This window comes from the organism of the source record quoted next, unplaced genomic scaffold (assembly GCF_019419815.1).
Source record: "Pyrus x bretschneideri cultivar Hongxiangsu unplaced genomic scaffold, Pyrus_bretschneideri_v1 Contig22, whole genome shotgun sequence".
In the NCBI taxonomy this organism is placed as follows: domain Eukaryota; kingdom Viridiplantae; phylum Streptophyta; class Magnoliopsida; order Rosales; family Rosaceae; genus Pyrus; species Pyrus x bretschneideri.
Window position 1 is genome coordinate 3227354 of NW_025999524.1, and position 15790 is coordinate 3243143.

General features: G+C 33.0%; 1 protein-coding gene across 1 annotated transcript; it reads left to right on the forward strand.

Moving 5' to 3' along the window:
* The first annotated feature begins 666 nt into the window (after positions 1–666).
* On the forward strand, positions 667–3120 carry LOC125477526 (cytochrome P450 CYP749A22-like). Its single transcript, XM_048584700.1, has 5 exons — positions 667–1158; positions 1244–1467; positions 1558–1790; positions 1886–2264; positions 2526–3120. The coding sequence occupies exons 1-5, from the start codon at positions 861–863 to the stop codon at positions 2964–2966; spliced, it is 1575 nt and encodes a 524-aa protein (XP_048440657.1). The 5' UTR covers positions 667–860; the 3' UTR covers positions 2967–3120.
* Positions 3121–15790: the final 12670 nt, after the last annotated feature.

Below are 15790 nucleotides of genomic sequence, written 5' to 3' on the forward strand. Positions count from 1 at the left end.
TTCTCCGATAGGGGATTAATCTTTATTAATTAACCTAGCCAACACATAACTTAGCTGTCACGGCCGCCCTCCCGTCCCAAACTTTATGATTGGTTATACTTTTGTGAATACATTGCATGCACACGAGAAATTTTTCAGAGGACCGGGTACCCAGCTGACCTGGAATACCGAGCTAATAATAGACTGACATGTGGTCCGCTTTATTTTTTATTAAAAAATTCTGTGACTTCGAAACAGTGGGCCTCGATAACTGAAAAGGTACCGTCAGACAGCAAGAAAATATCTGAAAATTTTCTGATACTGTCATCTTCTCAGTTCCCTAGAACTTTTTGTTCAAAATTTTTAAGAAAAAGTTTTTGGTAACGTTTTTTTATCCAAAACTCACATTTTATGTTGAAAAATTAATCCTGATTCTATTTATTTTACTTTTTATTTTATTCTTATTTTCGAAATTTAAAGTTGTTAAATTTTTTTTTGTCAGTTTTCCTAAATTTTTATTAGTTTACAGATACTTCACGTTTTTCTCTTTTCTGAGCTTTTTATTAGTTTATAGGTCTTTTCTGGGTTTTATTAGCTTATAGTTTATTAGTTTATAGACAATGCCTGCTTAAGTTTTTAATAAATTCACCGTGAGCAGTGACGGCATTTGTAGAAATAATACGTTATATATATAATAGTCCCTTTCACTGTAGCAGAAACATTGAACGTGAACAACTAGAAGCAAAGAGATGTCTTGTCAACGGTGGCAACATGTATCCAAATTCGTATTTATCGACATCAACGAGCAGAAAACTTGTAAAACATAGAGTCGGCTAAGAGCTAGAGCCAAGGAGAGAGAGATCAAGAACAGCACGAAAAAAATGGCGAGTTGGTTCGGAGACTTGGTAGTCGCTTTACCAAGATATCTGTGTCTGCAGCTGATTCTGTTCGCTTTCGTAGCTGTGATCAAAGTTATGCACAAACTATGGTGGACGCCGACACGCATACAGAAGTTGATGGCTACGCAGGGGATCAAAGGCCCGTCCTACAGACTTGTCCACGGAAACACGAAACAAATCTCGGAAATGAAAATGGAAGCTATGACCAGGCCGAAGAGTTTGTCACATGATATATTTTCTCATGTTCAACCCCATATTCAATCGTGGACAAAGATATATGGTATTTACGAAACTCTTCTTCATTATATATGGTTTTTAATTCGGGACAGAGTTGGACAATAAATTTTGGTAATATATGGAAACAGGTAAGAATTATCTTCAATGGCATGGTTCAAAAGCGCAGTTGGTTATTACGGAAGCTGAGTTGTGCAGAGAGATACTGACTAACAAAGACGGAGCTTTTCAAAAAACGGAGACTCGAGGTTATGTTAAAAGGCTTTTAGGAAACGGGCTCACGAGATCCTCAGGTGAAAAATGGGCAAAATTGCGGAAGCTGGCCAACCATGCCTTCCATGGGGAGAGCTTAAAAGTAAGTACTAGTTCTTACTATTTTTTGATAATTTCTTCCAAGCAGTAAAAGTAAAATCCTTCAGTTGTATGCTTTGTATTGTTTGATCAGGGCATGATTCCAGCAATGATAGCAAGCGGTGAGACGATGATGCAGCGCTTGAAAAATCATGAAGGCAAAGAGATTGAAGTGTATGACGAATTTCGGTTTTTCACGTCAGAGGTGATTTCCAGAACCGCGTTTGGCAGCAGCTACTTGGAAGGGAAGAACATTTTCGAGATGTTGATGAAGTTATCGTTTTTAACATTCAAAAATGCTCTCAAACCCAGGTTTCCTGGTATCAGGTAACTTTGTGATGATCATAACTATCCACAATATTCTTGGAGGGTTACGCATTTGTTGTCACTTCTCATGTTTATTCTTTCATTAAACACTTCAGTAAGTTCATTAAAACAAGAGATGAGGTTGAATCAGCAAAGCTCGAGAAAGGAATTCGCGACAACATAATGAAAGTTATTAAGAAACGAGAACAGAAAGCAGTGAATGGAGAAGAAGACGGGTTCGGGAGCGATTTTCTTGGACTACTTTTGAAGGCACATCATGATACCAATGAGAAACAGAGGATCTCGGTGGACGATTTGGTCGACGAGTGCAAGACGTTTTACTTTGCTGGACAAGAAACCACAAATAGTTTGCTTGCTTGGACAGTTTTTCTTCTGGCTCTTCATACAGATTGGCAAGATGAAGCAAGACAGGAGGTCCTGCAATTATTTGGTAAACAAACTCCAAATCCCGATGGCATCGCCAAACTTAAAACAGTAAGAAAGTCAATAAATTAATTTCTTTGTTTTAATTCTGAAATCCTGTGAATATAATCCCTTTACAACTTCCTTTCAGAGTAAAACCACTTAAAGCACCATTTTAAAGAAGAAAAAAATCTTTGGACCCAACCGTTGTCGCACCTTATTATTATTGCACGACATTAACAGTTGCTGAGTGAGGGAAATGTTTTTCAAGTACTTTCTACTGACGTGAACAGATATCAAACACGTTTTAAGTATTGAATTTGTTGCATGCAGATGAGTATGATCATCAATGAATCTCTGAGGCTATATCCTCCGGTTCTTTCTTTCGAAAGGAGAGCCGAGAGGGAAGTTAGACTGGGAAGGCTCATTGTTCCTGCTAATGTCGAACTGCAAATCCCAAATCTAGCGTTTCATCATGATGCTCAGTATTGGGGACAAGACGTGGACATTTTCAAACCGGAGAGATTCTCAGAAGGGGTTGCTAAAGCTACCAAGGACAACATTGTCGCATTCTTACCCTTCGGAATGGGACCTAGGACGTGTGTCGGATTCAACTTTGCGACTATTGAGGTAAAGATTGCTCTCTCGATGATTCTACAGCGCTACTCCATCACACTTTCCCCTACCTACGTCCACTCGCCCTTTCATTTTCTTACAGTTAGACCACAACATGGAGTTAAAGTAATTCTACACCGACTTAACCGCAAAGATTAAAATCGCCTGTCCTTAATCTTGCGCTTGATGTATAGTAGTATATGGTTACCAATTGTACATATTAAAACGTTTTGGATGTCATGGAGGACACCCTACCACTTTGTTTTGTGTGACGAAAGTTCGCATCGGTGTATATAGTTTGCGGATCAGATTATACATCAGTTCAATAGGAAGTTCAAGAAAAATAGCAAACCAACTAATGTGTCATCAATAAGAAACAAGCACGTTAATCGACAATTAATTAATAATCCAATCATCTATAATCATATCATTTAGTTTGTAAATTTGGTTTAAAAAATTTAGTCTCCCTAGTATTGTTCTAAAAAATTTGGTTTACTTAGTATTACTCATAATGTAGTGATTAAAACATGATAGTTCATGACGTTTACTTTGTTAAATATGCATTGTAAGACCAAATTACGAAGGAATAGTTATCGTAGAGGCCACGGACTACAACCAAGATATGCCCAAATATGACATGAAAAAATGCCCAACAGGGGAAGAGAAAATCACTCATCGGATATACTGTCAATTGCAACTAAAGAAAAATTATAAAACAACAGGGGCCGACTCACCGGATATAAGTGCTAATAGACAACAAAGCTCCTTTCTGTGACCAATAAGTGATTTTATTTGTCACACAACATGTTCTGATTTCGACTTCTGACACGTGTAAATCATATGAATAGTGGATTGTCGCGACAAAACAACTAACTAATCCCCTTAAAATAGAAATCTCATGTTTGTAAATTGGAAATCTAGAGTTAATTTCTTCATTTTCCCGCAATTTTTTGATTTATTGGGTTCTAGGATTTCGCTATTTGATACGTTTAGCTGGCTTGCTTCATAGTTTTGTTTATGAATTTAGACATTCGGCTTGTTCATGGTTTTGTTTAATTGCTATGCATTTTATATTTCTTAAAAAAAGAAAAATAAATAAATAAATAACACAAAACAACGGTTGCCGACTCCATCGGATAAACCGTCGACAAAACTTACATGATTACAAGGAATCAATTTGGGGATTAGAATTCATACCGATCCTCACCTACTTTAGTTTTTAACTTTTTAAAAAAAAAATTTTGTTTCTTTTTTTTTCCTTTTGTTTTTTATTTTGTTTTTATTTTTTTGTTTTTGTTTTTTTCTTGCTTAATTACTTTATTTGAATTCGTCTAGTTTTAGTTCTTTTCTTGCTATATGCAGTGCACGTTTAATAAAATATAACAGCCATTTCGAGTGACCAACAAAATTTATTATACGTTAACATACAAATAAGAGAATTTTATACTATATAGTTTGCAGCTTAATTATTATATTTTAGGGATGAAATCGGCAGAAGAAACCAAATCTCTTCTCCTCCTCTTCACCACCACACAACCCAAAATTTGGGTTCGGACCAAACTTTTGCTAAACTCATATCTCGTCAACTTCGCTAAACTTGTGTCTGTAAAAAAATGTATGTTTAAACAATAAAAAAAAGGATAATATTAGTACTACAATTTATAATATTTATTTTTATTATACGTGAGAAATTTTAAATTGATTTGCATAAATGACAAGTTTGGTATACAATTTTTGCTATTTGATTGCGAGATTTAGCTTGAACCCCACCCTTCAATGTTATTGTATAAAAAGAAGTTGTCGTATCAAAATTGATCCGAAGTACCCTATTCTATTGGTAATGGCGAGAATTAGCTTGAATCTCACCCTCCAATGTTATTGTATAAAAAGAAATTATCGTATCGAAATTGGTCTGAAGTACCCTAATCTATTGGTAATGACCCAAAATTGGCTCAATCTACAGACCGTAAGTGGTAATTTTATCTCTGGTCAACCATTATGGGGGGTACTTACCTATATTTTTAATTGTACCAAACATCGACTTATGACTTCGAGCTCAGGCCTATAGGAAAGTACAAATTATTATAACCATAAGAGGCAAAGGGTCAACCTATTAAACCCGAATTGTACCTCTCTAAAACTAGTTTCTTTTACTAAAGAAAATAGCTAACATTCTTATTGGTTGTCACTTAATCTGAAATGTCTTAAGTTTGAAAATTGCCAAGAAAATTTTAAAAAGCCATGTGATCTGCATATTCTTTCATTTATTATTTGTTGACCTTCTAAATGAGATGTCAAATCTTAAAAAAAATGTCTTAAGTTTGAAAATTGCTAAGAAAATTTAAAAAAGCCATGTGATCTGCATATTCATTCATTTATTGTTTGTTGACCTTCTAAATGAGATGTCAAATCCTAAAAAGAATGTCACGTAATAAAATTTAAAAGAAAACTAATGAAAATGGTTTGAAATTTTTGAGTTTTAACGATAAGGACAAAATAAAGGGTAAAGTGAATAGTACCACGATTGACTTTTTAGTGTAAAAATGTGGTTTTTCGTTAAAGTGAACAATACCAGAGCTTTTCGTTAAAGTTTCCAAAATTTAAAGATAGAGAAAAACTCCAACCGAAATGCCAATCTCACCAAAGACAAATTTGAACCACATTATTGCTAGCCTATTATGAGGCTAAGCTTATCCCCTCTCATTTAGTGTAGATAATATTGTTTGTTTCAAAAAAGAAAAAATTGGTTTTTTAGCAAAAATGGTCTCTAAGATTTGCATACCTCTTTATTTTGATTCCTGAGATTTGAAATCGATAGAATTGGTCTATAAGTTTGTTTACAATCAATCATTGGATGTAAGCACAAAGAAAACCTCACCATTCGACCAAAAAGTTAGTGTAACTGTAAAATAATAGATATATGGCTGCAATATGACCAGTATTAGCTGCTACCTTTGCCAACACAATACGTTCGCCTACTGGTTCGATTTGGAGTGTCAAATATGCCACTCTTTCTCTCGATATATATTTTTTCCTTTCAATTAATTACTGTTAACGAGAGTCAATTTCCTACTTATTAATAATTATTTGTGTTGGAGTTTATATATAACGTTTTTCCAACTTCGAATTCCTGTTCAACTCTCATTCAGTCAGTCCTCAGACGACTACTAGCTACAATTGGCCATTTATTACAGTAGTGAAAAGAAGTTGAGCTCTTGCATCACTGCACGAGATTGAATTCCATCGGTGACTAATTTAACAAAATCAACCATTTGACCAAAAAAAAAAAACTGCTAGCTGGTTTACTATAATTTTCCATTTTGTTCTTCTAAATTATTACCATTAGTAAACTCTTTCATCATCAAAACCGGCCAACAGAAACCGATAATTCTCCCTATAAATAATATTATACCCAAACCAAACAGAAGGCTAACGGTAAAGACCAATACTTTAAACAAAGTCAATATATTGTTCATCTCTGGGCCGACTACGATGAGCAAGACGATCGACTTTTCTTGGAGTTTAAAATTTTGTAATACGACAATCATTAGCAGCGCCAATTCCACGGCCAGGAATAAAAATTTACTAATACTTGCGGTTGAATTATTTGATATATTTAGATATACAAGTATTACCCTTAAAAAAACTATATGAAATAATGAAAATTATGCTACCAAAGAGAATGTACATGCAGGACAGGAGTACTGAATAATATGTTAGTGTCGTATCAGAGAATGTATGACTTTTAAAATCTGTGCATGTACAGAGTAGAACTGATTTGAGAATAGTTCAAGTAGTAGCTTCTAAATGGGTGTATACAAAGTAGAATGGATTTGAGACTCTACCTAGCAATTTGTAGCTTCTAAGTGTGTGTGTGTGTGTGTGGGGTGGGGGATGTGTTAAAGGATGCAACATCTTACCAATGTACATCCTGAGGGCTATGGCAAACAACTCGTATCATGCAATGAAATTCCCAATGTACTATGGAGTATGGACTTCCTTATTTGAGGACCATCGAAGTTGCCTTTCAATTTCAAATTTTCCTAGGATTTGCTTTTATTATACATCATTGTCTAGTATATATCACTTTGTTCGAGAAAGAGTGGCTAGCAAGAAATTGTTCGTTCTTTGTGTCTTCCTTTGAGAAGTTTGCTGATATACTCAACAAAGGACTCAGTTCTCTTCCTTTCAGTACTCATTGCTCCAACCTCATGCTTTCTTCCTCTCTAAGTATCTCTTTCTTCTTCTGTCTAAAACTTCCTTTCTTCTGTACTATGTTGAAGCCTTCTGCACAATGGTTAACATCAAGCTGCCACAAGAGAAAATAAGTTCTCTTCTTACTTGGCACATGTCAAGCTGCCATAAAACCTCAGAATTGAAGACGTGGGGCGGCAAAGGCTTGGGGAGATTAGTCCCATGATTTTCTTCTTTTCGTGAGGAGGACTGATCAGTTACGAAGAGGAGGAAAAAAACAAACAAACAAACATAAAACATTCATACCGCCCTTCGATCGATACTTTCCAATTTTTTTTAAGGGATTTTCTACCAACCCTAACTTCGGGATGTGATAAAATGATATCAGAGTGTAGGCCAAGGTGAGTAGAATTTACTTTTGAAATTCGAAAACAAAAATTTGGAAATTGGAATGGAATATGTGTTGGTGCAAAGTGCTCTAATAACTGAAGATTTGCCTTGAATATATACAGGGACTGAATTCATTTGTTTATATCGTATATTTTTTGTTTTCTGTTACACGGAAAGAAGGATTCATTTGCATAGTCATATCATGCAAATGTGAATTGATGGTTTTAGGAATCTTGTAATTTCGACAACAATTCCGAGTCTTGCTGCAAATATAATTGTATGCTAAGGATTCTGCTTTAATGTTTTAGAAAACAAAAAATATATAAAAGATTTGAGCGATTGAATTTTGTATTTAAATTCTAATTTAGTAAATAAGAGTATAAATAAAATGGACTTGGCATTTGATCAAACCTGATTGGGACACTTACTTTTATTTAATGAATTACATAGAACTTGTATTATCTAATGAATTTAACTTTTGAGTGTTTCCAGGAGATGAGCTTACAAATTCGCCATAATTTACGATGAAGAAAAAAAATCCAATGGTTAGCTAGGTTCGGAAGGATACATTAAGAAGGGATTGTGTCTCCCTAGGGTGAAAGACCCCAAACGAAATCTGCATGTGAGGGGCGTACTCGGGGCCTTAATCTGAGGCGGTGGCTGTGACCGTTGATTAAAGCTCATAAACAGTGAGGTGTACTCCGTGCCCTTAAGTCGAGGCGGTTGTCGTGACCGTTGATTAAAGCACCGGTGGGGTGTTCTCAGGAACCTTAATCCGAGGTGGTTGCCATGGCCGTTGATTACTCATAAACATGAAATTGAATCTATCCACGGTGGTTTGAAACCAAGACTTGATTTTTGTTTTTCTTTTTGGACAAGTGAAACCAAGACTTGATTAAGTGTAAAAAAACACGGGATGTTATTGTCATCATCTTGCCGGGGACCTCTTTCGTGAATCCATGATTAATTTCGAGGATGAAATTTTTATGTGTAAGGTTAGGAAGATTAAATTTGTAAATTAAATTATGTGTTACCAATAAGAATAAGTATGTTTATCAACGTGTAAGTAATAAACCAATTATCAACTTTCATGTCTTTTGGTTTTCGAAACTTTGTTTGCAAAATTTAGTTTTCCTGACATTATTCAATTTTTATAGTAGGGAAGAAGGGAGACGTCTTATTTACAGAGCACGTGGAACACATGCAAGCTGCCACAAGATATAAGCTGTTCTCTTCTTACTTGACACATGGGAAGGTGCCGTAGAACCTCAGAATTGAAGAGGTGGGGCGGCAGATGCTTGGGGAGATCACTCAGATCAGTCCCATAATTTCCTTTTTTATTCTCGATGACTGATCAGTTACGAAGAGGATAAAAAAAGAAAACAAACACAAAACATTCATATCATTCTTCGACACTTTCCAATTTTTTAAGGGATTTTCTACCAACGCTAGATTGGGATGTGACATGGTCAGATACAAAATGTTCCAAAATAAATATATTTAAAATAAAAACGAATACAACTATTTCTCAAAAGATAGATTACAAACAAAAAAATTCCATAGGCAAATATTGTTGAATTGTAATAAAAGTAGATTATCGACCAAAAAATACATTTGATTATTCTTCTAATAAGCTTTACTCATGTTACGATCAAACGTATTTGACTGTTTCTAATCACAAATTAAAAAAAACAAATTGTTGTCGGAAGATAAATTTTCTTTGAAAGATATGTTCGTAAATGTATTTTATAATACATAATTGAAAAAAATAACACCTGTTAAATGTTGATCACCTTATCAAAATATTAATATATATAATATAATATATATATATATATATATATCTATGGGTTACTGATTTTTTATTATTATTTATAAGTGAAAATTCTTAAGTTGAAGCTCGTAAATAACTAGTTCGATATCAAGTTAATTATTTCTTTCATCCATATATTATTGTATAAAAAAAAAAAATATCATGCACGCCTCAAATTTAGGCCGTGTAACATAAAGTCTTCAATTTTAGGTACTTTTAGAGTAGGGGTGACCCATCATTAGGTTTAAAAATTGAATCTTCCTAGAATTACTCTTTAGATTAATGAGAGTAATTTTATTGCAGATGCAACAAGTGGTACTCGTAAATGTAAACACCCAAAAGTTAGTTAGGAAAGTTACTATTCTTTCTGTTGACTTTTTATATTTGTACCGATAAATACAAGTTAAGATTTTTTCTAAACCTCATTGTCAGGATTCAAGGATTAAGAAATTCAGATCACTCAATTGAATCATATCGTCTTTATTAACCCATTTCGTTGATCAATCTCACACAAAACAACTGCTTGAATCTTTCTCTCTCTTGGAAGATGGATTTTTTAATTTTGAACTTTGAACACTGAGTTACGAAAAAGATCTCAACTCCTATAAATACCATGTAAGTTAATCATTTTTGTAATGAAAATCAGATTCGCTTTTCCTTTCTCTTCCTCTATCTCCTCCTCTCTTTAGTTTCTCTATATCGAGTTGCTCTAAGAATCTAAAACATTAGCGGATAATCATTGGTGACTTGGACTGCCTTTTGAAAGTACAATTTTAGGGCACCAAAGCGGTGGAGAAGATAATTAGTTGGACTGGGTTCTCACATAAAACGAACTATGTGGGGGCATGTGGGACAAAAATACAACGAGGCTTTATATTTTTATAAGAATAATATTTTTAAATCAACATATTTATTATTATTTTATAAAAAAATAAAAATAAATAAAGTGTGAGAAAATAACATAGTCAGACACTGATAGGAATTTTATCACCTACAAAAGTAGGGATAAAAACACTTTAAATATTTGTAAGAGTATAAGGTAATTGTAGTATAGATGGCTCTAGTAAGGTTATTCTCCACAGGGATTGAATGAATAATTTGTATCAAACCAAATCTTAATTAATTACTTAAAACAAAGTTTTGGAAAAAAGTAATTTTTTGATTTCAATAATAAAAACGAATTTAATAGAAAATAATTAAATAAAGTGACAAAATAAAATAAACTAAAAGAAAACAGTTTTTGAAAATTAAAATGTAAAAGCCTAGGGTTCCGCCGTCACCTTAATTAACAATCTCATGTAGTTCTTCCAATTACTTATGAATTACACATTCATATTTTGAAGGTTAGGTTTTCCTAAAGTATGCCTACTTGGACCCCCATCATAGAGCGTATATCAAACATGCAACCCGTCTGTGGTATTCATATCAAATCTAAACAGTGCATGACTCATTAAGCTTTGTGAAACCTTTTGAAAAACCATACAACCCTGAAGGCGTGGTATTCATTCTAAGTGAACTTGCACATATTAACCACAAGAAGCCTTCGTCAATTTTAGGAAATGACCTCCGACCAAAATTGCATCAATTTACTTTTCTAAAGATCCTAATAGTAGCTAAGCATTAAGACAATTAGATAGCTTAAACCGGTGATTAATAATTCAAACCTGCATGCAAAATATCATAAGTAAATTGAAAAAACTACATATTCTTATTACTAAGGCTCATGGCCTCGCCTTAGCAAATGGAAATTAGTTACTAACAATCATAAAACAAAATATTATTAAAAACAAGAATAGAAAACACCTTAAAATAAAAATCGTCAAAGCCTAGCAAAGTTCTCCAAAAGATTATGTGTTCTTCTCCTTTCTTTTTGTCCTAAAAAACCCTAGTGGCTAAAAAGTCTTATTTATACTACTACATAATTAAAATCCTTACTAGAAAATATCTTTTAAAAATTAGAAAACATAATAGAATAAGATAACTAGGAAATACATTCCTATTCTAACTTTGGAAAATCTGCCCAGCCACAAATCAGCCACGTTTTTGGACTTCTAGGCTCCAAAACACACCCAAAACGTCTTGATTTAAAGCTTGAGATGTCCCAAACATAATTGCGAAGGCCTTGAACCCAAAAGACATCATCTTGGATGCCAAAAAGCCCAAATAAACTCAAAACGTCATTTTGACAGCACTGTGCGCTACTTCTTTATTTCATCGTCATAAATAAACCGCTCATCAGACTCATAACGTCAAGTTGAGAGACACATGAATGTCCTCCAATTTGAATCACTCCAAAATTCATCTGTTTGATCACGTTTTGCTCCAGAGGAAGTCGAATGTCCTACATTGAAAATACATAATAAAGTATCAAAGTTCACACAAAATAACTAATAAATTAATACTAAGATGAGGATAAAATATATAGTATAATATGACACCTTACGAAATCAACATTTCAGACCCCTTTGAAATCTTTTTAAAATTTTTGGTGTGCCCATGCAGTTTTCTGCACACCCCAATGTGAAATATATGCAACTCTCTTTTTCCATAGGTAGTCTAATGGTGCCAAGTCAATTTTTGTTTTCCTTTCAATTATCACTATTACGTGAGTTCTTCCTAGTTCCCAGTAACAACTCATTTTTTAAGTGTTTATATAACGATCTTCGACTCGAATTCCTCATAATATTACCAATTCTACTATCATTTTCCATTTTGTTTTTTTTCTAAATTTTTTTAGGTTTCCCAAGGTGTCCCCAGGCAAAGCCCAAGACTAATCCTTTGAGGTACGGTCGGGCGCATATGCGAGGACCTCTCCCAAGAAAGTTTTCTGCATCTACAAGAGCTCGAAACCGAGACCACTTGCTTAAGCGACTAGAGCCCCTTCCACTCTAACCAATAACAATAATAAACTCTTTCGTCATCAACAAGCCAACAGAAACAGATATTCTACGTATATATAGCCAAACCAAGGTGAACAAAGCAAGCCGGAAGGAATGACCATGCATTAGTTTAAACAAAATCAAATCATGGTAATTCCGGGCCGACTACGATGGGCAAAGTTGAGTGAGATGACGCCACTACTAAAGAGGAATTATTTGACAACTTTTCTAAGTTTTAAATAGGACAGTCAATGGTTAAATAGTGGCTGCAGAGCCAAACTCCTCTACCAAGACTTTCTCAATATCAGAGAACGCCAGACTCTTAATCCCACTAGTTAAAAAAGGGGTGGTCAAAGATTTGGCACAATTGACCCCTCATCACATTTGACTTCTGTATCTGTGATGGAAATCAAGATAATTGGATTTCAATCACAGAATATTCTTCTTCCTACTAATTATGGAGGAATTAAAATAGAAGTGGGCTCACAAAAATAAAGAATTCGACTCTTTATTTTGAAGGAATTGGATACTTTGGAGGGGTGATATTTCTAAAATTTCAAGTTTCTAGCGCAATATATATATATATATATATATATATATATATAAAATAAGTACTGTCTTAGAACAAGAATATTTTAGTAATTATATTAAATTTCGTTCCGATTCAAGTAAACAACTTGTATTGAATCATTATTATTGTTTATAAACCTGTTCTTGAAAATTCTAAAGAACATTTTTTAATGGGGATCCAGATACTTTAATCCACCCTTCCCCCTTTCGGCCTTCATGATCTCCCTCTAACTCGTGTTTGGTTCCTAAGAAATCTGGTAGGAGATTCAAATCCGCGATGAATAAGATATACGTACCAAAACTCTAGGGAACTTAATTAGAAAATTATATGATTGGAGATAAATATATCGATTTTTATATGAGTAATATATAATTAGAATGTCATGTCAGATGGTATGACTTTTATTTTTTATTTTTTATTTTTTATGAACAAACGATGATATTTATACTAACTGAGTATGGAAGTGGACTACGCCTTACAATGAATTTTGTCATAATAATGTAGTTCAAGTTCACATTTTACGAGAATTGAATATAAGACCTCTCACTTGTTACATGTAATAACATAGAATTATCAGCAAAATAATTCACTGAGTTTGGATTCTACGGCCAATTAAATTAACATATCTAAATATGGGGGCAAAGTCGCAAAGGCTGCAAACTCTTACCAATACTTCCTGTAGCAAATAAGCCATATTGCTCCTTCCTTATTCAATTGAAGTTGGCCTTTCAAATCAGTGATATGCATTGTCTTTCAGTATAGATCATATCCACTCACGATACATTTCCTTCACATATTAAATTCAGCAATGTATGTTATTTAAACATGATTATTTACACATCCTCCGGCATATCCAATTGATTCTTATAGTTATCAAAGCCACACAGGTAATCCTTTAAAATTGAGAGACGAATCCCTACAGGTATTATGTCTCTTTTTCTAAAAAAAGATAAATTTGTCTTTTTACAAACAATCTTTTTACTGTAAACTATATAAGAGGAAATAGGAGATTTGAATTCGGAACATATATAGTACATTAAAAAATATGGCCTTAACTACCAAAACAATTTACTATGTTTGATATTGAGTAGGACTCACTTCAACTCTTGAGTTAGAACTTAACATTTAGGTTCTAAATTCCCTTCAACTTGCTCAAACCCGTGAGCCAAAGTCAGTTTTACGTTAAAAATGATTTTTTGGTGCAAATTTAACACAAAAACTAGTTTGAATTAAAAATCCTGTCCCACTGAATGCGTGGACGCACTGAGAAAAATAGAAAGTGCGCATGATTGACGAGCTAAAAGGAAGTAAACGCGCCAAAAGGTAAGGAAAAAGGAACATGCTAAGGGGAAGTGGGGCCCAACTTCCCCTCAGCATGTGCAATCCCAATTGCATTATTTCGATCAGATGACATATATTTTTGGACCGTTGATTGATCCAACGGTCTTGATTCAAAAGTACTTATTTTAAATTTTACATTTATAAATACATTAAATCAAACTTATGAGGTCGAATATGATCAAATCTAACAGTTAAAAAAAATTATAATTGTCCAAAATTAAATCAACAGCTAAGTGCAACGCTTTGTTTCAAAAAATGGTCAGTTTATTGATTTTTTATTATATATCAGAATTTAAATATTTTTAAGTAAAATTTTCATAAAATTAAAATTAGGAAGTCTTACATAATTTTTATTTTTAAAAATGTTACCATAATGGAGACTAGCATATGGGCACACACAAAGTGTCTGAAAAAAAATTTTATTTTTGTTTTTGAAATAGAAGGAGAGAGAGGAAGAGAGTGATAGAGAATGAGGGAGTGGGAAGGTTTTTTTTTATTTTTATTTTTTTAATTAGAGATATGTTAGAATTACATGTAGGTGATGCTTTGAAAAAAAAAACAGTAAAATTTGGTTGTGTGAAATTACATTTCTAGCCCATATTTTTTTATTCATGTTCTATTTTAATTAGAAAGTTAAACTGGTAATTTTATAAGGTTTTGGTTGACAATGAATATTTTGTTAATTAGTAAAGATAATTTAGCTTAAATTTATTTTTTTAATAATCTCATACTAAAAATTTAAGTCAAAAGAATTAAAGCAGAAAAACTATTTTTAAATTAAAACCTAAATTGTTTGGATTAAAATTTTAAGGTTTTAACGTAAGAGTTAGGGATAGTATTAGAGGTTCTAAGATGTAGACTTTTCACGTTGTCCTGGCCAATATTTGCACGTCTCTATTTATTAAGCTGATTCCTTCAACATCTTCAGTCATTTGTCCTCCAAAGGGCGAACCCTGTATATTCCCAAAGCCACGCTCTGAGCATTTATTTATAAAAAATAATTAAAAAAATTATGGTGCGTAACATTCATTTTCACTTATAAATAAAAGATTTAGATTTGAATTTCATAAATGATGAGTTAGTTACTAATTTTATCCTCCACCCCTTAATGTAAATGTATCATTATATATAAAATTAGAAAAAAATAAAAAAAAGTATGTGCATGCAAGTATTTATTGTAGGATAATGTTTGTGTTTCTCTACAGGGGAACCTACTTGTCCCCCACTTATTTGTTTATTCTCATTAATTATCAACATCTAAAGATCATGTCTTTTTAAAAAAATTCAGTTTAAAAAACCAATAGCCATTCATATGCATCAAATAAATAGGCGGTCAACATGAATATGCTATTTGTTATTAAAATCGTTGATTTATTTAACATGCATGGATGACTATAAATCTCCAATTGAATAATTTTTTAGTAGATATGATCTTTAAATGATGCTAAAAAGAATGAATGGTTAAAATTATAATGTTTATACGGTAAAGATACATGAATCATAAGTGAAGAGATAAGTAAATTCTCCGAAAGTATTATGATTTGCTGTATATAGTAAACCAAGGACCTTTATTACGTCGATCACAATTCAGATTCTATTTGAAGAGATCCCACTTAATTTGCATATAGTTTGTGAATAATGTTGAGATCATCCAAGATCGGCCTCTGCCTCCAAAACTAGTATACAGTAATACAATATTATTGTGATTGCAATAATGTAAAAGTCTAATTAGAAAATTCCATAAATAAAATAATCTATTTAGAAAGTAAAATTGACCTAAACACAACAAATAAAC

What these genes read in the sequence shown, in the direction of transcription:
- LOC125477526 (XM_048584700.1), top strand. Translation starts at nt 861, where the DNA reads ATGGCGAGTTGGTTCGGAGACTTGGTAGTCGCTTTACCAAGATATCTG. An exon ending in ATCGTGGACAAAGATATATG is followed by an intron (nt 1,159 to 1,243) that starts GTATTTACGAAA and finishes ATATGGAAACAG; the next exon opens with GTAAGAATTATCTTCAATGG. An exon ending in CCCAGGTTTCCTGGTATCAG is followed by an intron (nt 1,791 to 1,885) that starts GTAACTTTGTGA and finishes TAAACACTTCAG; the next exon opens with TAAGTTCATTAAAACAAGAG.